The following is a 26,259-nucleotide window of genomic DNA, read 5'->3' as shown; positions in this document are numbered from 1 at the left end:
CCCTTCCTGCCCGCTGCTGCTGGGGAGCGCAGCGCGGGAGCGAGTGCGGAGGCGGGCGGGGACGCGGGTGGAGGGCCTGGAGAGTCAGTCTGGTGAAGGACATTGGAGGAGCTGGGAATGTTTAGTTGGAGGAGGCGGAGGGGAGACCTGCTCAGTCTCTACAGGGACCTGACAGGTCGTTGTGGAGAGGTTGGTGCTGGTCTCTTCTCACGGGTGATCGGTGGCAGAACGAGAGGGAACGGCTTCAGGCTGCGACAGGGGAGGTTCAGACCGGACATCAGGAATAAATTTATCCACAGAAAGAGGGGTCAGACACTGGAACAGGCTGCCCAGGGGGCTGGTGGAGTCACCATCCCTGGGTGGTCTGGACGTGGGGGGGGGGGGGTTATGGTTTAGGGGAGAGCGCTGCAGAGCAGGGAGGGGTCTGGGCCCGCTGGGCCCGAGGGTCCCTTCCCCCCGGGACGGCGCCGCTGCGCCCGCGGGCGGGGCTGAGCGCGCAGAGGCTGCTGGGAGCAGCGACCCCGCCCCCCGGGCCGTGCGGCGCGCGGCGGGGCGGCGTCCGCCATCTTGCCGTGGGAGCCGCTGCCCGGGCCGCGCTGCGGGGCGGGGAGTTCTGGCTGGGAGAGCGGCGGGAGCCGAGCGTCCCTGCTTCCATGGGTAAGGGCGGGGGGAGGAGGCGCTGTGTCTCCCCTGCAGGGCGGGGTGTGCTGCCCCTTGCTCTGTGGGGCTCCCGGGCGCAGGCCGGTCTCCTGCCCCGCCGGCGGCGGCTGGCGGCAGCGGGGCGTTTCTGCGCACGGCGGCGCGGTCCGTGCCGTGCGGGGGGGTCGGCGCTGGGACGAGGTGTTCCCCTGCTGTTCTCCGCCGCTTCCACCCGCCGAGGGCTGCCGTCCTCCCGCCTCCCCGCCCTGCTGCCGCTGGAGGGGACCTTCCGCCTCCCCTTCAGGGGATGCGGGTGACGGGCTTCGGCGGCCGCTCGTTGTGGCCGGGGTAGCTGTCCTGTCGGCCGAGCAGCCGGCAGGGGAACCTGGGGTCTGTCCCGGCCCTGCGCCGGGGTCTGGGCCGGTGCGAAGCGCGTCGGCAGCGCCGGGAAGCCCGTGCGGCCTCCGCTGCGCTGCCGGTCGGGAAGGGGGGGTGGCCCAGCCTGGCGGGGTGTTCAGAGAGCCTTGTGGAGGGAGGCAGGGAGGGAGGGAGGGGGAAATGTTAGTAGGATAGGGCTTAGTCTAGGCACAACAAGTGGGCAAAACGCAGCATATGGTGGGTGGCGGGGCTTAGGTCTGAAAACGGGTGTAGTTTTGCGGATCGGAAATAAAGACTGCCTTGGATCTCGATGCAGAAGTCGTAAAGCCTGAATAGATCAGGGAGGGACCGTCTTTTTCCCCTTACGTCTATACCAAAACCCTTGTGGAGGAGTGAAGTAATAAACTTTTATTTTTTTAAAAACGCTTTTGATGACAGCTTCCATCCTCTGTAATTCTGTAGAGCTGGTGACCTAAACTGGGCTACTGTGAATGCATGCTTCTCATGTTTGGTTCATTGCTTGGCCTGACAGTTTTATTGCTAATTAAATTAGCAAGGCCTGAATGATTAAGGAAGTGATGATGTTCTAGGACAAGTGAAACCAGCAGTGTTGTTGAGAAAATTATCTTCTTAAATTGTACCTTAAAAGTTACATGACAATTACTAGAGAATTGCCTTAGACAGTGGCACACTTAGCATCTTGGTCCAGAGATGGCAGAGGTTTATTAAGGTTTTTGAAAAGCAAATGTATTTGAGTGAAAGAGGCTGGTGAGTCCTCAGAATGTCTTGTTGATGTCAGCCTAAGTCTGTGGGCTTTTTTCCTCTCATAGCTTTTGTTTGTTTCTTAGCAGTCCTTGGTACTGCTCATCTGTTAAAAATAAAATAGTGTCAGCGTGGAACTTGATGGAGAATTATGCATGCAACTCAAGAAATGTAGTTCAGATATTCCTAGGTAGGTTTTCTTGTTGTGGAAGAATTTCAGACAAGTGACAGAGTTTGTGTGGAGTCTTAAATCATATTTTTGACAGTTATTTCTCAAATGAAAGCTACAGTTTTAGCTTTAAGAACTAGAACCATGCTATTAAAAATCTTTTTCAGTCAGTTTGATCATTCTAGTGACAGAGCTATGTTTTACCACTTTTATCTTTTCTCCACTGATACGCCTGAAATGACAGATTCTAATCATCTAATACATCAAAAGAACTGTTAATTAAAGTAAATAATTTTGTTAGTTTAAAATTGAGAAGTGTATGCCTTTTTTGGGTGCTACTGACCCTTAATTTGTTTCTTTGCAGTTTTTTCTGTATACAGTCAGAAGGAAATGCACCTTTAGATCCTGTGTTATGTTTGCAAGATAGGCCTCTAAAAAATAAACATTGCAGTAAGATACTAAATTAAACAGTAATTGCTGTAAGTTTTCCTTCTGGATTTGTCCTTAATTTTAATACATTTAATGTCTCTTTTATGAGAGGAGGAAGCAATTCCTCTACTTGCTGACAGATTTAAGATTTAGCAATGTAATGGTTTTGCTTTTTGTTACTCAGTTTTCTTATAGGACCTGTAATTCTTTTCACAGTGGCTTATGCTTTTTAATGAAGTATCTGATCCCTGAGGTGATCTGTAGCTTATTCTACGGTTTAGAAATGCTTGTCCAGGCAAAGATTCTTCTCTGATTTCTACCTTAGAGATTTTTGTTGATGAACTTGGGTATGCAAGCAGCTACAGGAATATATAGTTGCTGCTTTAGATACTTTTGTAGTACAATAGATGGCAGGTTTGCCTTGCAAGATGTGGCTTTTTGGAGTAATTTTTCTTTTTTTAATAGACAATATGGCAAGCCCAGGTAAAGATAACTTCAGAATGAAAAGCTACAAAAATAATGCACTTAATCCCCAAGAAATGCGCAGACGAAGAGAGGAGGAAGGAATCCAGCTTCGGAAACAGAAAAGGGAAGAACAGGTAAGTTAAGTATCTTGGTAAGCTGTTGACTGTGAAGTGCTTGTGAAGATAAATTCTTGTGAAGAGATTTAAGCAGACTCCTGTGGAACAGAATCCAGAGCACCAGGCTGAATGTCTGTTTTCTGTGCAATCTTGGGGAGCACCAGGCACATCTAGATAGAATTATAAAACAGAAGTGAACAGAAACTCTCTTAATTCACTAGGCTACACAAGAGAGAGTTTAATCCTTAGACTAGGTTTAAACGTGTAAGACTAGGCTGAAAGGATACTCTTTATTTCTGATAAGGATTAGAAGCCATGCATTCTCTTTTAGAATTTGGACCGAAGTTGAACTGTTAGAAGGGAGAGGATTATTTTTGTCTTTGAAGACATACTTCAAATTGCCCAAGAGCTCTTCTATAATTAGTGATCCCTGAGCTATTGCATGTAACATTTGCAGTGGTCCTTATTGATTTTTTTGGTGATCAGAGTACATGGAGCATTGTATAATATAGTGATTTGTGGTAGTTCCTTTTCCCAGAAAGTTCAGTAGTTTCTTGTCAGGAAAGTAAGGAATGTAGTTTGTTTTTCTGCTTGGTCTAAAGTGGCTAAATTTGTCTCCCACAACCTAGAGAGTGTCCCAGGCACTGATCTACAGTCTTCTCTGAGTTTGGAAATGCTTACCTTTCTCCTGGGAAAGTGGTGCTACTGCAAGGAAAAAGAATTTAAATTAGTTGAGCCAGAGAGGTAAGAGTAAGAAGTAGTATGATACTGGAGCATTTACCTGTGAATGGGTGACTGCATTGCAGTTCCTGCTGAAAGTTTTGTAGTAAATACTCACTAGATAAATTATGAAAATAACGGGTCTTCCCTCTTCCATGCTGACTGTTGTAACAGTGAGAATACTGTTAATACTCTCCTTGATCCTAATTTGTTGGACTGGTATTTTTCAGCTCTTGAACGGGGGAGAATAAGTTTATGCAGGGAGATGAGACTGTTTTCGCTCCAGAAGAATTTGTAGCTGATAGATAGACTGTGAGCTTAAGCAAAAACAGTTTGTACACTTCAACCAAGAGCTTCTGTGTCCTTTTTGAGTGCTAGAAAGAATGGCTGGTCTTTCGGAAGAGAGATGTTGTTTCTTCTTACTTGTGGGTTTAAATGGAATTAAGCGTTGTTTATGCTCAGATTTCTGTATTTGTTTTGTGTCCAGGATTGTGCCCAGTCCAGAATTGTGTTGAGCAAAGTAGCGAATGCCTTGTTTTAGTTTCCTGTTTGAAATACGGGTAGATGTAAATATGGAGTTCCTTCTGCAGTTTTGGGCATGTGCAATAACAGAAAACCTTCAGGATTTAGTAGAAGGTTTCATTATTATGCTAAAGGATGAAATCTTAATAAAGGCACAGAAATTCTAACATTTATTTTTAAAGATACCAACATAAAAGATTCTTAGAATTGCTAATTACAGTAGTTGTAAGTGTAGTACTGGATTAAAGGTAAAAATTAGGTTTGGTTTCTAGAAAAAAATAGACTTATGTGTTTTTCTTGTATGCCAGAAAATGAAGAGGCACTCATTGAGCATAGCCTATTAAATACTACAGTGCAGGTATGTGTTCTGAGCATAGACAGTGAATCCAGTCAATGTTTTAAGTAATTTTGGGGCTTAGAGAATGTTTAATGTTACATAATTTGAAAGTTCATCTAGAAGCTACACCATTTTTTCTCTAAATATATTAAAATAATGTTCCTGTTGTAATCTTTCTGCAATTGTATATTAAATATAGGTGCTTTTTAATTGGCATGCAAAGAAACAAGAGATCATAGTCCTTCTGTTGCAGGAGGGAATAGACTGTAACTGAAATACAAACATTGGCTGTGTTGATGGTTTTAGCCTATAAACTAAAAAGCAGAAAGTTTGTAGACTACTGTTTCCTTCTTAAAAATAAATGCTAATTATGAGCCGTAAAAGGTAAAAAATATCTCTACCTTTTTTATGTGTGGAAAAATTTATGGATCTTTGCTAATTAAAAAGAGCTTCAATTTTTAAGTATCTCTGAAGTGTTGCAGTTCATCAATATACAGATTTAGTAGTGTTTTTCTTCTTCATGTTCTTTGAACTTTTCATGTAGAATTCCATTTGCAGGGATGAGTAGGAAGGTGAGTAGTGCAAACGATTTTACTAGTGTTGGTGAAAGCATCTTTTCAAGTGTATGTCATCAGTACCCACTTTATGGTAAGTTCTAATGTATCCCAAAAATTCCTTCTTTTTTTAGCTGTTTAAACGCCGAAATGTTTCTCTCCCGGGAAATGAAGAATCTATGGTAGAAAGTCCAATTCAGGATCCTGATGTCAGCTCTACTGTACCTATCCCAGAGGTAATTGGAGTGTGTATAGAACGTTATCAGTTAATGAGCGTAGTACTAGACATAAGAAATCCTCTTTCATTTTTAGGAAGAAGTTATTACAGTGGATATGGTGCAGATGATTTTCTCAGATGATCCTGATCAGCAACTCACAGCAACTCAGAAATTCAGAAAATTGCTATCTAAAGGTATGTAAACATTGCCTGATTTTTTGTTCCTTCTCTGTTGTTATTACAGATTTTTGTCATAAGAGAATCAGTTAAGCTTTAGTTTTGTTTTACTTGAAAACAGAGCTTGCTGAAACTTCTAGTTCTGTTTATAGAGGAACCATGCCAAATCTATTCCAACCTAATGGCTAAATACAGAAAGCTTCATTATTCTAATGTTAAGTCTTTCAGACAAAGTAACAAAAGCAAGGATGTTTTGATTGAAGTGTCCAGGGCAGTAACTAACTGCACACGAACATTACTTACGGTACTTGTTGCAGTGATCCAGCTTCTGATTGTCATTCTTTATTTGAGGGGAGAAAAATCATATGGCTGCCAAAGAACAGTTGTAACTTGGCTTTGCTGGGACTGTAAGTTATGCAGTCTTAAATTAATGCTGATATTGGTAAAGCATGGTAGGTAAAGGTATGCTCAGTAATTTAAAACAGTATCTGATCATACTTGGTCCTCCACTGAACTACTAATTGAGTGAGCAGTGTTTTTTGATAAGTTACTAACATGCCAATGGATACTAGTATGTGTTACTATTATTATACGTAATAGGGTGTTTACTAAATTGTAGCGCTTTCTAAAGTCAGAAGTTCATTTGAGATTAAAATTACTGAATGCTAAAAAAATATTGTAAGAACTGAGAATCGTAATAATGTTTTGTGTCACACTGAAGAGTAATATATTTGGTCTTTTTTGTTAGCCTCACACAGATATGTTTGTTTTTATCCTCTAGAGCCTAATCCACCTATAGATGAAGTCATACAAAAACCAGGAGTAGTGCAGAGATTTGTGAAATTTCTAGAGAGGAGTGAGAATTACACTCTGCAAGTGAGTTTGGCTGGTGCAAGTGAGTTTGGCTGGTACTGATTGGGGTTTGGAATGGGATTAGAAACCCCCCAAAACAGCTTTGGAAAGCCTGTGTTTCGGATTTTTTTTGTAACCACATTTAATTACTTTTAACCACTGAAGCTGTAAATTTTCATTGTGTAAAATGTCAGTTACTGCCACTGAAGTTGTGACTTGACTCCTGTGAATTTCATAGTAGTCTTTAGGGTTATGTATTCAGCTGGTCAAATACTTGAGATACAAGGGTGTTGAAAGCAGAATGTGTTTGAGAGGTTCCAGAGTGTTATATTAAGATCAGCATTGATGTGTGAACAGAATCTTGTTTGAAAAATACATAACTAACAATAGGGGTAGGTTGTTCTATTTGTGGTCGCCCATGGAATAGCACCTAAGCCTTGTGTGCATTCATACTTAAAAAGAATTAACATATTGTAGAGTAAACAGACGGGATTTGTACTAATTCCTTATACTATTTCTTACAGTTAGTGCTGTAAGCCAAAACCTAAAAATAATTGAAGTACCAAAGGTGCTTATTAAATAGAGATTTTGTTAATGCCAATTATTTCTTTTGTGCAGAAAGTACAATAGTAGTAATAGTTGCATTTCAGTGAAAAGAAAAAAAGGTTAGAAGATTTAACCTCTGCAACTGTCATGTCAAACTGGTTTTCATTACTTTAAGCCTTACTGCTGAGTGATTTAACATGGTTGTCTTTCTGTTCCTCAACAGTTTGAAGCAGCTTGGGCATTGACAAACATAGCATCTGGAACTTTTCTACACACTAAAGTTGTAATTGAAACCGGAGCTGTTCCAATTTTTATTAAGTTGCTTAGTTCAGAACATGAAGATGTACAGGAGCAGGTAACTGTTTTTTTAGGGTGTTTGATAATAGAATTATTTTATGAGTGTTTTTTTAGAAGTGTGTGTGGTTGGAGAAGATTTGAGCTCCGTTTCTGTTATCCCATTTCTGCTCCAGGAAGATAAAAGTTTACCTTCAGTGTATTTTTTCTCTTTTTTTTTTTTTTCTTTTTTCCTTTCAATTGCTTCAGGTTTCTTTGAACCTGTATTTTATTCTTTTATTTCATGTTCTGAGTAACTTGAAGAAAGCACCTCATTTCTGCTGGAGCATTTACAGGTGGACAGGATCTAAAACACCGTAATCAAAAGAACATAGGAGAAAACAATGTGGATTTTTTTCCTTAAGTTATCTTGCAGCTTTATGTCCTATATAATTCTGCTCTTCCAGCTTACTACATTACAGCCTTCAGTAGCATTTTCCTGAACTTTTTGTATTTTGTTTTGGGGTTGGGTTTTTGGTGGTTGTGGTTTTTTTTGCTTCTGCTTAAGAGAAGCTGTAATTTACTGGCTTTTATTTACCATGTTTGTATAGTGAAAGTTCACAACTTAACTTTTTTATTCCTCATATATTGTTTGCAACTTGGAGCTAGTTTTGTTGAATTTGTTACACATAGTGAGCCAGTGTAGCTATTGAGAAAGAGTGTGTGCATCCTTTTATTGAAAAGCACATGAATCAACATATTTTCATAACAGAAAACTTTATTTCCTTGAAAGGATTACTTCAGGTGTGTGTAATGGACTTCATATGAGTTAAAAAAAATCGTAATACAGAAATCAGAAGTATTCTGAAATTTTATCTCTGTAATGATACTGCTTTATGGATTCTGTAATATTTACTGTAAAAATACACATTATCTGTAAATGTTGATTTGCAAGCATGTAATAAATTCACTTCGATGCTTTGTTTTTTAAGGCAGTGTGGGCTCTTGGTAACATTGCTGGTGATAATGCAGAATGCAGAGACTTTGTTTTAAACTGTGGAATATTGCCACCCCTCTTGGAGTAAGTATTTTAAATTAATGTTATAATACAGTATACAGGTACAGATAACTGTAAACTTCAATTTGAAATTTATTTGAAAAGAATATAAACTTTTTGCTAAGTTGAGACTGTTTCTTTTTTCATTATGTCGCTATGACTGTAATGTTTTGGATTACCTGAGTTTCAGGCATATGTTTAATCAGTTAGTCCACAACAGGAAGTTTTCCAATGTTTGCAAAAGGAGAGAAGTGTTATTTCACAGGTATGAAACTTCAGTGTTGTGCAGAACTGTGTTGTCAGAGTTGTGGAAATAAAGGGTAAGCAAGATTACTCACTTGCAGTCGTGTCATTCCAACTGACTTGGCAATAGGTGGGTTTCCTACCTTGGTCCAGTAGCTTCAGGCTCCAATCGATGTGCATCAATCCATTTGCTTGTTGAGATTAGCTGGCAGAGCAGTTGTTACATGAGCTGTTTCACAGGAGGATTTCTCTTCACTAGGAATATCATTCCAGCTTACAATAGGATGTAAGGTTGCTTCATCACAGGGAAAAATGTACAGAACACAAATTTTGTTCAGTTTATTATTGTTTAAAATAATATAATGTTTTGAAACATTTGTAAAATAGCTTACAATAACAGGAGAATGTGATTATCTTCCTCAAGGTTTTAAAGGACTAACATTTTCACACATTTTGGTATGTATCTGAATATGAACCTGATTTTTGTGGATCAGCTTTTATTGTTATTAATTCCATTCCCTGAATGAAAACATGAAGATTAATTCCAGGGAGGGCTGTGTCTCCTAGGTACTTTTGAAGACCCTCAGGAAAGATGAGGATGTGACTTTTCATATGAGCAATGGTTCACTTTATATGCATGTACTTGATTTGGGAATGAGATGGCCACATAAAATAATCTGTTCAGATTCACTTGATTCTGAAATATTTGCAGCATGTAAGCTATGAAGAGAAATAAATTGAAACTAGTGCCAAATAATAGGATTTCTTTTCCTGATTTGAAGTGCTGTTGGTGATAGATGTAAAAAGACTTAACATTTTCAATTAAAAAAATATTTTTAATTGTTGTCTCTCTTTGACAGACTCTTAACAAATTCAAATCGTCTTACAACAACTAGAAATGCAGTCTGGGCTCTCTCAAATCTCTGTAGAGGAAAGAACCCACCTCCAGACTTCAGTAAGGTATAATATTTTGTGGAATTGGAAAGCTGAGGACAAATTACATTTATAATGGGTTATAACACAGAGAACCTTTGAATCTGGAGACAGACTCAATTTTATCTTTTTAATGTAATATTACGGGGGAGTGTCAGGACAAGGAAGCCAGGCTTTTTTCAGTGATGTCCAGTGATAGAACAAGGGGCAATGGGTGCAAACTGGAGCATAGGAGGTTCCATGTAAGTATCCTGGGGTGCATTAGAAAGGGTGTGGTTAGTAGGTCAAGAGAGGTTCTCCTACCTCTTTATTCTGCATTGGTGAGGCCGCATCTGGAGTATTGTGTCCAGTTCTGGGCCCCTCAGTTCCAGAAGGACAGGGATCTGCTTGAGAGAGTCCAGCGCAGAGCTACAAAGATGATTAAGGGAGTAGAACATCTCCCTTATGAGGAGAGGCTGAGGGAGCTGGGTCTCTTTAGCTTGGAGAAAAGGAGACTGAGGGGTGACCTCATTAATGTTTACAAATACGTAAAGGGTGAGTGTCAGGGAGATGGAGTTAGGCTTTTCTCAGTGATGACCAGTGATAGGACAAGGGGTAATGGGTGGAAATTGGAGCATAGGAGGTTCAAGGTGAATATGCGAAAAAATTTTTTTACTGTGAGAGTGACAGAGCACTGGAACAGGCTGCCCAGGGAGGTTGTGGAGTCTCCTTCACTGGAGTAATTCAAAACCCACCTGGATGCGTTCTTGTGTGATGTGCTCTAGGTGACCCTGCTCTAGCAGGGGGGGTTGGACTAGATGATCTTTGAGGTCCCTTCCAACCCCTAAGATTCTATGATTCTATGATCAGAAAAAACTTTACTGTGAGAGTGACAGAGCACTGGAACAGGCTGCCCAGAGAGGTTGTGGAGTCTCCTTCGCTGGAGACATTCAAAAGCTGCCTGGACACGTTCCTGTGTGATGTGCTCTAGGCAGGGGGATTGGACTAGATGATCTTTTGAGGTCCCTTCCAACCCCTAAGATTCTGTGAACTTATTTTGTGATTGCAAGCACATGCTGTAAGAATATAATTTTTAGTGTTCTGCTCTATCAGATGCAGTTAAATCAGACTATGATAGAGGTGTTTTGTCTGTATGCTGTCCTCCCTCCAGTATGGGTTTATATCACTTTAGAGGCTATTAGTAGTATTGGATTCTCTTAGTTTCACTAAGAAATCAATTTCTGGTGAGGTTAATGACATTAAAAAATGGAATTGAACATTGGATATTCTGGTAGAAGAGACAAGAGTTTAAATTATTACAGATAATCTGGAGAGAATTTGTGTCTTGAAGCTTACCTCATGGAGCAGTAATTCTTGTCATTGCTTCTTAATAATTCTTGGAGAGGTATTAATGAAAAGGGGAATTTCTGATGTGAATTAATTGATTCTTTAACAATTGCTGTGCCTAAGTTATACCCTTCAGTAAGCTTTTGTTCTGATAGTGAAAAGCCAGCAAGATTTCGTGCTGCTTAAACACTTAAATTCAGTGGAAAATGATGCCATATAGGTGATTGCTAGTATGAGCAGCTCCTTTTTGCTGCTTGCAATAGCATCAGTTGGACACATGAAGGAGGCTGAATTGCAAAACTGATGCAAGATAAAGAATTCTGTTCTACAAAGAATATTAAATTCTCAGGCTGTACAGTTAAAACCTGGCAGGTTTTAAGTGGTGTTAAGAAGGTCTGCTTCTTTTGGCTCTGTCTATGTGGAACTTCTAGGAGATAAGACCAGAGACTACATTTGCAGTGAGAGCTGACATCAGTCGTTGCTTGTTTAATTTGGTTCAGTGAATGTTGAGTCCTCTGAATTACTCTTAAGTTTCTCTGTGGTAAACCATTTGTAGATTGGTTACTACAGATAGCCTCTAGTACTCCTACAAAGACAGCAATATAACAAAATATTATTGCAGTGAAATTTTGTTCCCTGAGTGATTAAAAAAAGTGTCAGTAATTCCTGATCATCTGATTACCTGAAAAAGCAGATGTTTTTTGTTTAAGATGAACAAATATATACCTAATATAGTACCTCTAAATAAGGAGTCCATGAGTCAGAATTTATCCAATTTGCCAGTTTGAATTGGATATCTAATTTAATGAGGTCCTTATTCATTAATAAACTGATGTGCTTTGGCATTAAATAGTTTTGCACTTCTGTGCCTTTGCAGAATGTTCTCTGAAGCTTGAAAATATATAAACCACCTAATTTTATGCATTCTTTTTCTTTAACCTAGGTTGCTCCTTGCTTGAATGTTTTATCAAGACTGTTGTTTAGCAGTGACCCAGATGTACTGGCAGATGCTTGCTGGGCCCTCTCATACCTTTCAGATGGTCCCAATGATAAAATTCAAGCTGTTATTGATTCTGGAGTGTGTCGGAGACTGGTAGAGCTGCTGATGTAAGTCTTCTCTTCACGAGTACTGTTAATATAATGAAGTCAGACTGAGGGGTTTTTTCTCATCTCAAGTCTGAATTTATTTTGTGAGAAGGGATCAACATGAATTCAGTGTGAATCCTTTTTAGTTGCTTGGCTCCTGGGATTTTTTCTGAGATTGACAATAAAAAAAGTTTTCTCCGAAGTATTCCTTTATATTCTTTAAATTTTAAAATAGGATTTCATTTACATGGAGAAATAGAAAGGTGAAGACTGAAAACCGAGTTTGAATTGTAAATCAGTTCCTCACCTTTTTTCTTTTTTTTCCATTTCATTGTTTTATTTTGTTTTCTTAACTTTTCTAGGAGGTGTAGTTGCAATACAGACAGTTCTTGGACTCACAAAATCTGGAGGCAGACTCTTGCCACTTTTGAACTGTTTCAGTATATTTGTTTTATGGTTCATTATTGTCCTAGAAAAGGAGACTAAATCCCTGTGTTCACATGAGGACTGCAAAGCAACTTCGGGATAGTAGTTCCCAGAGCTGACAGCACAGTTGCCTGTGAAAAACTCATTTGTATAGTTGTCAGGAAAGGGTGAGGTTGGTTTTTCTTCTACAGATGCTTTAGGACAGCTAAGGAGATTTCCTTCCTTCATGTTACAGACATTGGAATATGGGCTTAATGTACTGGCTTCTAGGACTATTGACTTAAAGAAGGGGAAAGTTGTCTTACGAAGGGGGGGCTGCTAAGTTTTAGTATACAGATAAGAACACTCCTTTTTGTTTCTATTGCTGTTGAAGGATGCACGTTCCAATGTTGTATTCGGTAATACTTGAGCTGGCTGAAATGAGTCTGCTTGGCAGTTAGATTGCTCTTAAGTTGTGTTGTTCCACAGAGATGCCCTTTCTTTGATTCAGCAATTCAGTTACGGGCTTGCAGTTGTCCAATTTGGCTAAACAGGGAAAGTGTAAGAAGTAATACAATGTTTTCTGCAATTCAAAATTTAGTACCTGAAGTAAACCATTGTTCACTGAAAATGCAAAATTATACTTTAACACTTTGATATTGTAAAGCAATTCAATATTTGTCTCCAGGCATAATGATTACAAGGTGGTATCCCCTGCACTAAGGGCAGTTGGAAATATTGTTACTGGGGATGATATCCAAACACAGGTAAGACTAGTTAATATAAGAACAAATAATCAGCAGGTAGAAGAAAAGTTACAGAATTCTGTAAAAGATATTTGTGACCAAAAGAAAAAGTCTAGTACAGGTATCTGCATATAGCATTGAAAGAGGCCGTGTACAAATCAAACAGTCTAGACTGCTATTTTACACATAAAATTACTGCAAGAATTTACATTTTCTTACAGCACTGTATGTAATGAATTGCTTTATTCCTCTGGTACCTTGAATGTTGCTTCCCATTCATTTTTAAAGTAGTATTTTTTCCTCCTAGTGGAGGTTCAATTATTTATTCTTGTTCCATTTTTTAAGTCTTCAAAAGTAGTAAAAGTTTTCACTTCGACTTTTGCCATAAGCAAGGTTCATACTTGATTTGTCCATGAATTTGTATGTGATAGTCTTACTGATGGAGTTCGTTCTAAAGATTTATCTTTTAATTTTAGGCATTGCAATTTCGTTAGAAGCAATGCAGGAAATACTAAGACACTTCTTGCTTTCAAGAAAAGTTAGTCCAAAAGGCTGACAGAACTACTGTAAAGGGGAAATAAGGAGATAAGATAATTATGTAATTTGTTGTGAGTTCTACAGGAGAGGATTTCACTAAAGATTTAAATAGAAAACATCTGCCTCTTAAAAAACAAACTAAAAAATAATGATACAAATTAGATTTACATTTCTCAGTTATTGTCAGTTATTAATATTCCAGCTTTAATTTAGTTTTGCTGTCTTCAGTCTTCTGGCCTGAACTTAATTGAGGGCAGATTCTCTCAAATTGGAGTGTCAAGTAAGAGAGCATCCAGCAGCATTGAACACTTCACTTTTCCAGGATGTTATCTATAATACTTTGTGTAATATTAAATGTGCTGCAAAATCTGTGTCTTTTGAAGTTATCTGTAAAGTGCTTTTATATATATATATATATATATGTGTGTGTGTGTATATTGCACAAGGCAATAGATCTGTATGTATATTGTACAACCCAATTTTCAACTCTCAAATTATTTTAGGTAATTCTAAACTGCTCTGCATTACCCTGTCTCTTGCACTTGCTTAGTAGTCCCAAGGAATCTATTCGAAAGGAAGCATGTTGGACTGTTTCTAATATAACTGCAGGAAACAGAGCTCAAATTCAGGTAAAGCCTGTATGTTTGTTATTTGGTTGGTTTTGTTTTCATTTTACTAGTTCACTTGGTTATACTTCACAGGGAGAAATAAGTAGATACTACATTGACTCTGAATTATTTCTCTTAGGTAAAATTATAAACAGTTAGAACTACCTTAAATGTTTTCTTCTACATTTTGAAATATTATTATAAATAACTTCATAAAATAATATTTGAAGTATAGCTGTCATGATTTGTACTAGAGAAAGGGATTAATTTCTTCACTTCAATCAAGGGTGAAAATGTTACTTCTTGATGTAACTTAAATATATGTAACATAGTTTCCAGTTATAGACACAGTCTTTCTATAGAAAATTCAAACCAGAATAAAACAAAGTGAAATTTTGTTCTGAGGCTTGATCTCTGGTTTGAAAACTAAGGTTTATAAATGGGCCTATTCAGTAAGCAGTATTCTGTCTGTGGGAGACAGAGAAATCAACAACGATGATATTCTGATAGTGTAGTGCAATGTTGGAATAGTTCTGAATTTCAGTTTAGTAGTTCTAGTTAGTGTGGTGCCTTCTGACAAAAACATTGTTTTGGTATCAGCTGGCATCACTGACTCTTATTTTGAGGGGTATAAATGTTCTTTTTCTGTGTATACTAAATCTTTATTAGTTATCATAGAATATTCTAATTTCCTGTCTTAGGCTGTTACAGATGCAAATATTTTTCCAATATTGATTGAAATTCTTCAAAAAGCTGAATTTCGCACCAGAAAAGAAGCAGCATGGGCCATAACTAATGCAACATCAGGAGGAACCCCTGAACAGATTAGGTAAGTTTGATATGTTACCATTTTTTTCTGCCTAAGTTATCTTCTCTAAGGCATTTTTATTTTGGCATTTGAATCCTGACAAACATATCAACAAAAATCCTAAACACAATGGTGATTCCTTAAAACTCTGACTGCACATGTAGAAATTCAGAAAAACTAGTGAAATCCATGCAGTAGACTTAATAACAAATTGACTGATACTGCTTTGTTAGTGGTATTCCACCTAAAGCTTTCACAGGGTTATATTCCAGAGTTGATATTAATAGTGTCAAACAGAAAATCAAGAGTTAGTTAACAGTTTCAGTATTTGAAAACAGAAAATGGAGAATAAATGTGCTGAATTATCAGTCCTTCTTTTTTCTCCCACCCCCCTCTGTTTTTCTGCTGTTCTAAAGGTATTTGGTAGCACTAGGTTGTACCAAGCCTCTTTGTGACCTCCTGACTGTGATGGATTCAAAGATAGTACAGGTGGCTTTAAATGGACTTGAAAATATTCTGCGTCTTGGAGAACAAGAGTCTAAGCAAAATGGAATGGGCATTAATCCTTATTGTGCCCTTATAGAGGAAGCATATGGTAAGCAATTACTTCTTCTAAATCTACATACCTGAAATTCCCAGTTTCAGGCTGTAAAAACAAAACCATTGTGAATCATTGTAGGTAAGTTTAATATTAGAATTTTGTCTTCAAGCAGAAGTGGACAGGAAAGCATCATAAGTAATGTAACATGGTGGGGAAAGGGTTTAAACACAGAAAACCTGTGGATGATTTTGTCTGGGGTCAGTTTACAAAATGTGCCTCTGGAGAAACATTCTCAAAAGTATTTAATACACAGATGTCGTCGTATATTGGAGCCATGATTTGCATTAGTTTTATCAGCCAATCCTACATATAGAGTTACTAATTTAATATATAGTCTTGCCTGATACAGTTTAATTACCAACAGGGATGTGAGATCAGATGGATTTTTTATTTATTTGTTAAGTAAATCACTTTTTAGTATAGTAAATACCAGTAATAGCAAAATCAACTTCAAATAATACAATTGAGAAAGTTTGTACTTATTTGTGAACGTATTTTGTCCTTTTTCTTCTTTTAAGACGTGTTGAACTAAATCACATTTTAAAGATGAGGTATCAAAACTGAAATGACAGGTGTGGAATGTCATGACCAGATGCTTTTGATTTATCAACATTAACACTTAAACTGGCTCATAATGAACCTGGCGTTATTTATGGAGATTTATCTTTCTGTAGTTCCTGACAAAGCAAAATTGGCAGATGTTTGTGGTCCAGAAACTGCTAATAATTCTGGTTGACCACATTATACAGTACTAACTTTTCTGTAAAGCAGCCTTGAAATCTGAATTCCCTGTTGTACTTCTAAAATCAAGTGCATACTTGAAGAACTTTGCAATCTAACATGTAAGAGGAATAAGTACTGAATACTTCAATAGAATTTATTCTGTTCCAGATTTCTATTTCTGTTACAATTTCAACTATTGAATGTCTAGGTTAATTTTTTTTTTCCTGTTACCAGTTTAGCATAGGCTGCTGAAGCTGTAGAGTAGAAGTTCAGTGAAGGAGACAGCTGATTATATCATGCTCACTGTTTTGGGCCCAGTAGTCACCAGAAGGGTTAATACAAACTCTTCCTAATCCAACTTAAGTGAAAACTGAATTACCCTAAATAGTCAAAAAGGAGCTTTGAATCAACCTAACTGTCTGCCAAGCAGTTAATTCTGCCAGTAGAGCTGAGGTTATGTCCTCTAGCTTGCAGATTATAAGCCTTTGGAAAGCTAATGTCTTCAAATGTTAAATTGAAAAAATGATACCAGACTGCCTGCCCAGTGATGACTCCATAATTGGGGATAGAATTTACAGTTGGGAAAGACTGAAAGAGTAATAAAAAGGAATGGGGATATTGGAAATTGCTATAGCAAACAGTTATGTACAGTTTAAATTTCTTTGTACACATGGTATATTTCTTTGTAGATAGTACCTCCTCCTTAGTTTAATTCCTATTCTTTTATCATAGTTTTAAAATGAGTTTGAATAGCAGAAAATGCTGCAGGAAAGGAAGGTTAGAAATACATGTGTTAGGAAGTTAAGAAATTAAGAATAAGTGATATCAAATGAATTGAGAACGATTTGGGGTTGCATGGGTTTTTTATCTTAAGAATCACCACTATGTTTTCATACTACAGGTTTCTTTGCCTTTATTTTGTCATTCTTTTAAGCAACTAGATTTTGAAAATGTTTTGTTTCAAATTTAGGACTTGATAAAATTGAATTTCTTCAGAGGCATGAAAACCAAGAGATCTACCAAAAAGCTTTCGAACTCATAGAACATTACTTTGGTGTGGAAGAAGAGGACTCCAGTATTGCACCTCAGGTGGATGAAAGTCAGCAGCAGTTTGTGTTTCAACAGCAGGAGGCTCCAATGGAGGGGTTTCAGCTGTAAGCTATTAAAGTGACAACAAGCATAAAAAGTAAACACTTGTAGGGTTTTGTTTTTTTCTTTTCCCAGAGGTCTTTTCTTTATGGCCAAAGTTACAGGAAATTGAATATGTTTTGCAAAAACAGATGAAGCAGCTCATGCACTTTTATATACTGTGTTAGATACAACTGTTCTTGGTTTTGTATTTGTGTTTTTCATTATCTCATATGTACAGAAAATAACTGTGATTAATCATGTCTGAAGTAAAGCATTAATTGTGATTTAACAAAAACTGTTAAGCTAAGACTTGGTAGGATTTTAGGTAGTGTTTCTGAATTTTTCACATAGTCTCAAACTGCATATCAGCAATACAGTTACTGACAGTTGCATTTTTGGCAGTAGGCTTGACTTGCCCAGTCTCTATTAAATCTACCTCTTGTATTGAAGCAAAAACATTGCTTCAGAACTAAGGCATGAAATCAAGATGAGCTTGTAAGAAGCTGAATTGGAATGTGAAAAATATTTATTTAAAATTGTGGAACTTTTATGCATTAATTGCTTTACAACACACTGTTTGAATTTATTTATAAAATGTATTTAAAAACATAATAGATATACATATATAATGCTAATATAATATTGAATATATGGAAAAGCTTTTTCTGAGTCATGTGGGAAGAGGACTGTTTCAGAGGTTTTCAAATTGAAATCAATAGAGAGCTTGCTGGTCATTTGATGTTGGCTCTGTAATTAAAGCTGCTAAATGGCATTAAAAGTCATTTGCTGTGGGAGCAGTTGCTGTAGTTATTAAAAGAATGCTGTGATTATGAATGACAGGGATAGTCATTTGCCCAAATCACCAAGCAGATGGTTTACAACTGTCTCCTGTCAAAATGTGGTAGCACCACTTTAGTTTGAGATACATTGTAATGTTTGTCTTTCTAGTACAGTAGCTTCTTAAAAGTTTAGAGAGTAGGTGTTATTTTTTTTGACCAAATATGCTACTGCCACTTGAGTTGTTCTTTAAGTTAACTGTTTTATTTGATAAGACAATAGAAATAACTGCAGTGAAGAACAAATAGTGAATCACTCCTTTCCAGTTGAAGGAAAACTTTGTTGTATGTAAATAGCATTAAGTATTTGGACACCAAAACTAACTAGAAGTTACTGCTATCTGAATATTTAGGCTTTATGATATACAGTATTTGCAGTTAAGCACTAAAAGAAATAGAATTCTAATATTTATGTTAACAATTTTGAATACAGAGAAACGTTTGCTCTGCTTGGACTTGCATATAAGTAGTTTTTCTAGCATATTAGTAGTATATCTCATTTGGAGAAGTTTAATACTTTGGGTTAACTCTAAAGTATTATTTTTTTAACCTATAATTAATGTATTAACATCAAACTCCTGAGTTACGAGATCTCATGCTTCAATAAAAGCTGCAACTTAAAACTTCAAATTACTTACTCCATGGTACTGTGCTTGTCACTAAACAATACTTTAATGCACTGAATAATACACGTTAAAGGTGGTATCATTTACAGTACCATTTTATATTTAGAATTTTTTTTACATGCAATTTAAGATTCTAAGATGTCTCATTTCTGTGTTACAGCAATATATACTATATTGTAATTGAATGCAGGACTTGAAGTGGATTTTCTGGGATCAGTGGTCAGTTTTGACCAAGACAACTGGGAGGGAAGAAATCTCTTTTTGAAGTCTTTTTAGGAGAAGATAGGAGTGTAAGAAGTGTATATAGGAGTGCTGTTACTTTATGAACTCTGAATAAGGAGATATTTTAGCAAATGACACTTTAAACCTAGATTTGTACAGCATATAACAGTTTTGAGTAGTGTGATAATACTGAGTACAGCTGCCAAATTTTCATATAATGTTGTTAGATGATTGTATTTGTGCCCTTTTTACTTTCATAGTTTTAGGTTTTCATATACTGACCTTCCTTCGTTCACCCCATCTGTTCAAAGTACAGGGTAACAGTCATGGAAAGCTACCAGGATTACTAGCAAATGCTGAATTTCAGTGTTCTTCTAGTGTAAGAAAATTATTCAGGTAACAGGGTATTCCATTGTTTATCACAACTTTGTTTTGGTAACATAACCAGCTGTGCCTGCTGTTTATTTGGAGAACCCTGTAAAAACTGCATTTATAAGCCTCTCTAATTTAAACCAAATCTGAATTATAAAAATCTTGGTTAAAAGACTTGAAGAAAAGATGGGACATTTAAAGTATTACATTACTTTGAAAAAATGTCTTCAGTTTTGTGAATATATTTGTGAACAGTTAGTGACTGCACTTTATGCATTTAGATAAACTATTTCATGCCTTTGATACATTTAAATGTGACAGTTTAAAAGGGAATTAAAATTGATGAATTTGGCTGATGAAAACCATTATTTAAACTCAACATTTGGTTTACCCTAAAATGTTAAAATAATAATGAAAATTCTCCTTTAAAGGCTAAATATACAGGATGGCCTCTCCTATTTTATCCCTGGTTTTACATCACATTTTTTAAAAAGCACATAAATGAACAATATAAAACCAGAGATGGTGACTTAAGGTCAGCTCTGGTGTAGTCATTTGCAGATAGGGTGTTAATATGTCATTGCCTAAACAGATGAAACCAGTGTGGAGAAAAAAAAAAGCAACAAACAAAAAACCCAAAAAGCCCTGTGAGAGTACAATCTCTTGAAGCTTGCTATTTTATATGGTATCTGAAGTGCCCTGTCAGTTATTAAGTATGTTTAAAAATACAGGGGTTTGGTTTTTTTGTGGGTTTGGTTTTAATCAAAATGGTACCATTTGTTCTGCTTAAATGTGAATACTAACTAGCTAATCTATGCAACTATGCAAAGCATAAGATTTTATTTTTTTTAGTTCCATACTCGATACACTGAATCATATCTTTTTTCATTGTTGCACTTTTGTCTGAGGACTGGTTCATACAGCTTTTTTATTTTCTAGTATTTGCTTTAAACACTGTTGCTAGAAGCAATCAGAAAATAGTAATAATGTTGGCACAGATATAAGTTAGCTGTAGAGCAAGTTTGCAACTGGAAAATATTTATTGTTGGGTCTGTCTTTAATTAAAAAAATTTAAAAGATGCACTGTTGTCTTTCCTCCACGGTTAGTTCTCAATTGATTTAAATTTACTGAATTGTCCAAAACTGAGGATTTTTGTAATAGGTCTGCCAATTGATGTGAAGTTTAACTGTGACCTCAAAAGTTCACTGACATCTGGAATTAGAAATTTCAGTTACTTATGGCACAAAATCTTTATACAATGTGTGGAAACTACACTACCTACGCTAACTCCAGACAGTAATAGTGCATCTTTAAATCCAGGCCAAAGGCCCATTACTGTAACAGAACACATATGAGTAGTATGCAATATTATGGAATGTTAAATCTCCAAATACCATACAGAAACCAATAAAACCTATTTTACAGATGTTTATTGTCTTCATTTAGTGTTTCAATAAGTGTGGCTTCTTAAACTAGAAAAAAAATGCCATTTTGAATACAGCATTAAAGTAAATGAATTCAAGCTGGCTAGTTTGTGCACTGTAAAACTAGGCATGGTCACCAGATGGAAAACTTTCTGGTTTCAAACATGTTTTGTAAATATCTAACCAAACATAACACTTGCACAATAATCACAGTCCTGCAGAACCAACCACTTTGGGATTTCCCATGGAGTTTATAAGGATTTGAGAATTTGTGGGATCATCAAGCCATTTCTCCTGTCCTCACTCAGTCTCAAATTTGTAACATTTCTGACTGATTACAATTTGCTCTTTGTATTAAATTGCCAATGTGAATTGTATAAAGTCTCCTTATTGTTGCAGTTTTTATGCAATTACTTCACTACTGGTTGGTCTCTGCTGTATTCAACCCTTCTTTGAAAAATACTGCTAGCCTGTGTAACAGCTCAAGATAAGCCTGAAGGAAGTGTTAAAAGACAGGTAGTGGAAACTGGGCTCCCCTGTACCTGAAACTCTTGGGAAACTACCTCATCACCTTTGAAATTAATTACTGCTTTTAATCATGCATGAAGCATTCTAATCTTAATTTTGCGAAGAGTACATCCATTAACTCTAATAAAAAAGACTGTCTCTTTCTTTTTGTGATCCTGTGACTATCCTTATTTGCTCTAGTGTATGTAATACTGCAGTTGTCTGTTTAGTGGTGAAATTCACTAATCGCTCTCGGCAACAGTTAATTTTGCCCCTAGAAGGACTTCTGGCATTTCATACAAAGTTACTTTGCCTTTGACTCCGCTGCTAACGCAGCCTCTTTCCGCCACTTGGCTTTCTTTGCCAGGTTCCAGCTTGTTAAGGACTCATGACGTGCAGCAGCCTGTGGAAGTAAAACATCTACTTCAGAGTAGTGTAGTAGGAGTAATGATGCACCTCAGGGAAAGCTACTCAATGCAGGAACAGCCAGCAATGACTTACGTGTCAGGGCGATAGGAACCTGTGTTAGCTAAAACTAGGGCAGTGAAAAGTCACTGCTGCTGAGGTTTGTCTACTTTTCACAGAAATCCATCATTTTTAACCATGCCATATATTGATTGACTAGCTAGTGCTGTACTCACCTTCTTAGCTGAGGCAATCACTGCAAAACAGGCAACAATGGAGAGTCCAATCATGATGTAACAAGCTTTAACTCGAGCTTTGTTTCTTGCCCTGTCTAGCATCTCTGGCCTGTAATTACAGTTATTGAATGGAATGGTTACAAAACTATGAATGTCTTTTCATAATAAAATAATAGAATTAGCTTTTAAAATGAGCATCTTCAGCTTGCTATGTCTGGTTATGTACCACCCAAGAACTTTGTGTTTTCTGACCCTAATCCATTTCCAGTGGAAAAGCATCATTTAATGGATTTAAGCTGGTTGGTTGGGGTTTTTTTAAGCTGGAAACAGAAGTACTTGCCCTTAAATATTTGGGGGAAATATACCAGAAGCTGTATCTTAAGCTCTAGAAATTTAAGGGGTTTTACATATTTTAAACAGATGGAGAAATGTATGTGGTGTCAACTAGATGTGGTGAAAACAAGTTCCTTTTATTTAAAATTAACTTTAGACGTTATTTAGTCAGGTCTAACCTGTTCAGAAGGCATCCCAGATACTGCAGGCTAGGGACTCCACATGCTTAGATAGATGATGAAAACAGGGGTGGTACTGCTATGAGCTAGAGATTTTAGTCAGTTCTTTAGAAAAGCAGCAGCTTTATTTAGTGGGAAGCTCATGCAGCCTTCTCACCATTACTGAAACACCTAAACAAGAACAATCTATTATTTTTGCTGGTCATCCAAGGCAAAAAGTAATGAAAACTTCTGCCCAGTGTCTGGCAGCAGTTAGTGTGAGAGTCGCTGTTCAGCCCAGCAAGCTGCACTGGTGCAGCTCCCCTTTCCACCCTATTCCACTTGCAGAAGCAGCAGTAGGCTGCATACCCCTGAGAACCAGGAGTACCAGAAATCTCCAGATCACTAAAATAGTCTCAAAACCTTCAGCTAAGTCATTTTATGAGTCAGACATGATACTTGGGAGTACTGTTTTTAAGATGCTCATTCTAATGCTGGTTGCCTTGGTGAGGCCGCATGTGGAATATTGTGTCCAATTCTGGGCCCCTCAGTTCAAGAAGGACAGGGAACTGCTTGAAAGAGTGCAGCACAGAGCCACAAAGATGATGAAGGGAGTGGAACATCTCCCTTATGAGGAAGGGCTGAGGGAGCTGGGTCTCTAGCTTGGTGAAGAGGAGACTGAGGGGTGACCTCATCAAAGCCTACAAATAAGGGGGCGTGTCAGGAGGACAGAGCCAGGCTTTTTTCAGTAATGTCCAGTGATAGGACAAGGGGCAATGGGTGCAAACTGTAACCTAGGAGGTTCCACGTAAACATCAGAAAAAACTTATTTACTGTGAGAGTGACAGAGCACTGGAACAGGCTGCCCAGAGAGGCTGTGGAGTCTCCTTTGCTGGAGGCATTCAAAACACGCCTGGACGTGTTCCTGTGTGATGTGCTCTAGGGGATCCTGCTCTGGCAGGGGTGTTGGACTAGATGATCTTTCGAGGTCCCTTCCAACCCCTAAGATTCTGTGATTCTGTGCACTATTCTCCTTTCATAAATCACATGGGAATGCTTTATATGTATAAATATATCTGTTCATAAGATATAGAATATAAATATACATAATATGTAGTTACGGTTTAATATATATATGTTAAAAGGATAGTTGCATAAATTATTGATTTTATGTTGTGAATAAAGATCTCTTAGTGATCCCTTTCCCCTAAAACACCTTTAGAAGATGAGTGGTAGGACAGGGCTGAGCTTGGGTTTTATAGTGGAAGTTCTGTCCATAGGAACCTGCTCCTGGGCTGAGAGCTGCAGTGCTTCTTGTGAAGGCTTAATGCAGCAGAAAAGAGCAAGTCTGAGGAGTGACTGTGCCACACTACCCCCTTCCCTGCCACACACACACGTGTTGCACTTGCCACATTTCTTGCAGGTGACTGACAAGGCCTGCACCTCCCAAGTACATTGTTTTGTACAGTGGTAAATATCGTCTTTGAAACAAACCGCACATCAGACTAGCACATAAAATCATTAATCCACTAATCCATTTGTAGCAACAAAAGCATCACTATAAATGTAATTAGTCTGGCTTATTAGCCTAACCATATTTCACAATGCGCTAATCAAAACTCTCCTGAAGCAGATTTTCACATTCTCCCTGCTTTCTGGTTCTGCTTCAAGGAAAACAGACCTGATTATATCCTCCCTAATTGTACATTAGGGCCTTTGCTACTCAATCCTTAATTAAGGCTCTGGGTAAACTTCTGCTGAAGTCAACAACAGCTGTTTTAAGAAAAAAAGCAAAACACAGCAAACCAGCCACCTTGACTAAGGACTGCAGATTTGATCCTTAGTACAAGCTACCTTCAGCAGCTAGATTGTGTTCACAGGTAACAAAATCTTGCAAGTCTGGGTTGTTTTTTTTTCAGTAGTTAAAACAGTGACACACATTTCCATGTGTCACAATTAACTTATTCTAGTATATTACAATTCATGATCTTACAGTTCTAGAAGATTTTGCTCACCCAGAAAGCACAAAGTGGTGACATGCACATGGCAGGCCAACCACTGCACAGAAATGAGCAATTTGTGTGCAAGTATGTACAGGGACTGGCAATGGCAAACCTGTGGGTCTTTATAAAACCCTCCTGATGGCTTGAAGAGCCTTTAGAACTTCTGAGACCTTTCTGAACCTTTCTATACGGAAGATGGTGGGACTAACATAGCGCAAGAGTTGTGGGACAGATGAAAGCCACTGTCCAGCTCAGCAAACACGAGCTAAACTGTCAAAATACCACCCAAGACAGGGACATACTGTGATGATAGGAAGTCGTGTCTTGGAGAGAGACATCTAATGTGCTATCAAAAACCTTAAGAAAAAGGCAGCAACTAACAAACACTACAGGGGTTTCACATGTTCAGTGACTGACTCCCTTGGGGGTTGCCAACTTTCAGCAAGTCACAGAACCACAGAATCAGTGTGGCTTGAGTGGGAAAGGACCTTTGAAGATCATCTAGTCCAATGAGTCAACAAGAATGGGAGGCAAAGGCTCTGTCAATGACTTGGTTTTCCTTGGTGGGGGACATTTCTCTTGTAACCTCCTTCTCTATTTTTCTTCAAATTCTATAATAAATCAGTTTCCTGGATGCAATCATTCAGTGACAAGTGGCTCCCTCAGAACCATTTATGGGAGCTATAAACAAAAAATAGTGTTTACCAATAACATCCTTCTCTAGCTTGCACATTAGGAATAAGCAAAATAAACAAACCAGTACATAAATGTAACCAAGGCTGTCTCCTCAGATAGATCCAGTTCTTAATCCCAGGCTCTGGGGACCCCAGTAAGGAACATATTTTCATCTTAACCTCTAACCAGAACAGGAAACTCTTTTGCCCTCTAATTTGTGTCCAAGTTCAAAAACTGACTGGTTCAAAATCTGTGGAAAAGTTTTAGATCAGGATCACGCCATCACTTTCCCTTCAGCTCCATGTTCCTCTTGGACAAAAGCAGCACACTTACGGGATCCTCTGAGGAATCTCTTCTTCTTTCTTGAAACGTCCAGTCCAGAGGAGGATTTTTTTGTCAAACTTCGAAGGTTTGTAACTTGCAACCACTTTGTGAGGTTGCTCAGCTTAAAGATAAGGAAAAAAAACACTTTGTCAAACTATGCGCTAAGAATCAATGATGGGTGGGTGGCAGGAAAGGTTGTCAGGCACTGGAACAGACTGTCCAGGGAAGTACCGGAGTCACCATCACCACAGGTTTTTAAAAGACGTGTAGATGTGGTGTCTAGGAACATGGGTTAGTTGGGACTTGGCAGTGCTGGGCTAACGGTTGGTCTTGATGATCTTAGAGGTCTTTTCCAACCAAAACGATTTATGATTCTAACGGTGGAAGGGGAAACGCCCTGCCCATCCTGGTCGCTAGAAGAGTAACTCAAGGATTCAACACCCGTGTCCCCACTGCGCAGAGTTGCCTCCGCGCACTCTCTGGAACACCCCCGCACGCAACGAGTGTCTCTGCCGCTCGGGTTCGGCGGCCCCGCAGCGTGCAGGTGTGGGTACCCCAGCCAGCGGGGGAACCCCCGGCGCCGCGCCGCGCCCCCAGCCCTCGCGTCCCCGTCCCCCCGCCGCGCCCCTTACCGCGGCTGGTGCCCGGGCCCCGGGCGGGCTCCCCGGCGGCGGCGGCTCCCCGCGGCGCGGCCCGGCGGAGCGGGGCGGCCGAGAGGAGCCGCCCAGGGCACAGGCGCGCCGGCAGCATGGCGAGAGCAGCACAGCAACCCTCCGT

The 26,259-nt window shown here is 38.6% G+C and overlaps 2 protein-coding genes across 4 annotated transcripts; one reads left to right on the top strand and one right to left on the bottom strand.

Annotated features, from left to right (window-relative positions):
* Positions 1–66: 66 nt before the first annotated feature.
* KPNA5 (karyopherin subunit alpha 5) lies at positions 67–20,844 on the top strand. Of its 3 annotated transcripts, none has more exons than XM_051613406.1 (14): positions 67–189; positions 2,843–2,976; positions 5,226–5,327; positions 5,404–5,503; positions 6,267–6,361; positions 7,107–7,238; positions 8,149–8,237; positions 9,317–9,416; positions 11,659–11,822; positions 12,895–12,973; positions 13,993–14,118; positions 14,799–14,926; positions 15,322–15,500; positions 17,200–20,844. In XM_051613406.1, the coding sequence occupies exons 2-14, from the start codon at positions 2,848–2,850 to the stop codon at positions 17,385–17,387; spliced, it is 1,611 nt and encodes a 536-aa protein (XP_051469366.1). In that variant the 5' UTR covers positions 67–189; positions 2,843–2,847; the 3' UTR covers positions 17,388–20,844. The 3 variants fall into 3 exon arrangements, with proteins under 3 accessions (XP_051469366.1, XP_051469365.1, XP_051469367.1); XM_051613405.1 differs by lacking the exon at positions 67–189 and adding an exon at positions 545–657; XM_051613407.1 differs by lacking the exon at positions 67–189 and adding an exon at positions 3,588–3,702 and having other exon boundaries at positions 2,891–2,976.
* Positions 20,845–21,640: 796 nt separating this feature from the next.
* Positions 21,641–26,259, bottom strand: FAM162B (family with sequence similarity 162 member B). The gene is made up of 4 exons (XM_051613409.1): positions 26,115–26,259; positions 25,492–25,603; positions 21,990–22,098; positions 21,641–21,751 (listed from the first exon to the last, which is right to left on the bottom strand). Exons 1-4 carry the CDS (start codon positions 26,230–26,232, stop codon positions 21,653–21,655), a joined length of 438 nt encoding a protein of 145 aa, XP_051469369.1. The 5' UTR covers positions 26,233–26,259; the 3' UTR covers positions 21,641–21,652.

The sequence above is a fragment of the Apus apus genome, chromosome 3, assembly GCF_020740795.1.
Source record: "Apus apus isolate bApuApu2 chromosome 3, bApuApu2.pri.cur, whole genome shotgun sequence".
NCBI lineage: Eukaryota > Metazoa > Chordata > Aves > Apodiformes > Apodidae > Apus > Apus apus.
Note: the sequence above shows the minus strand (reverse complement) of the source record. Positions and strands in the feature narration are given on the sequence as shown.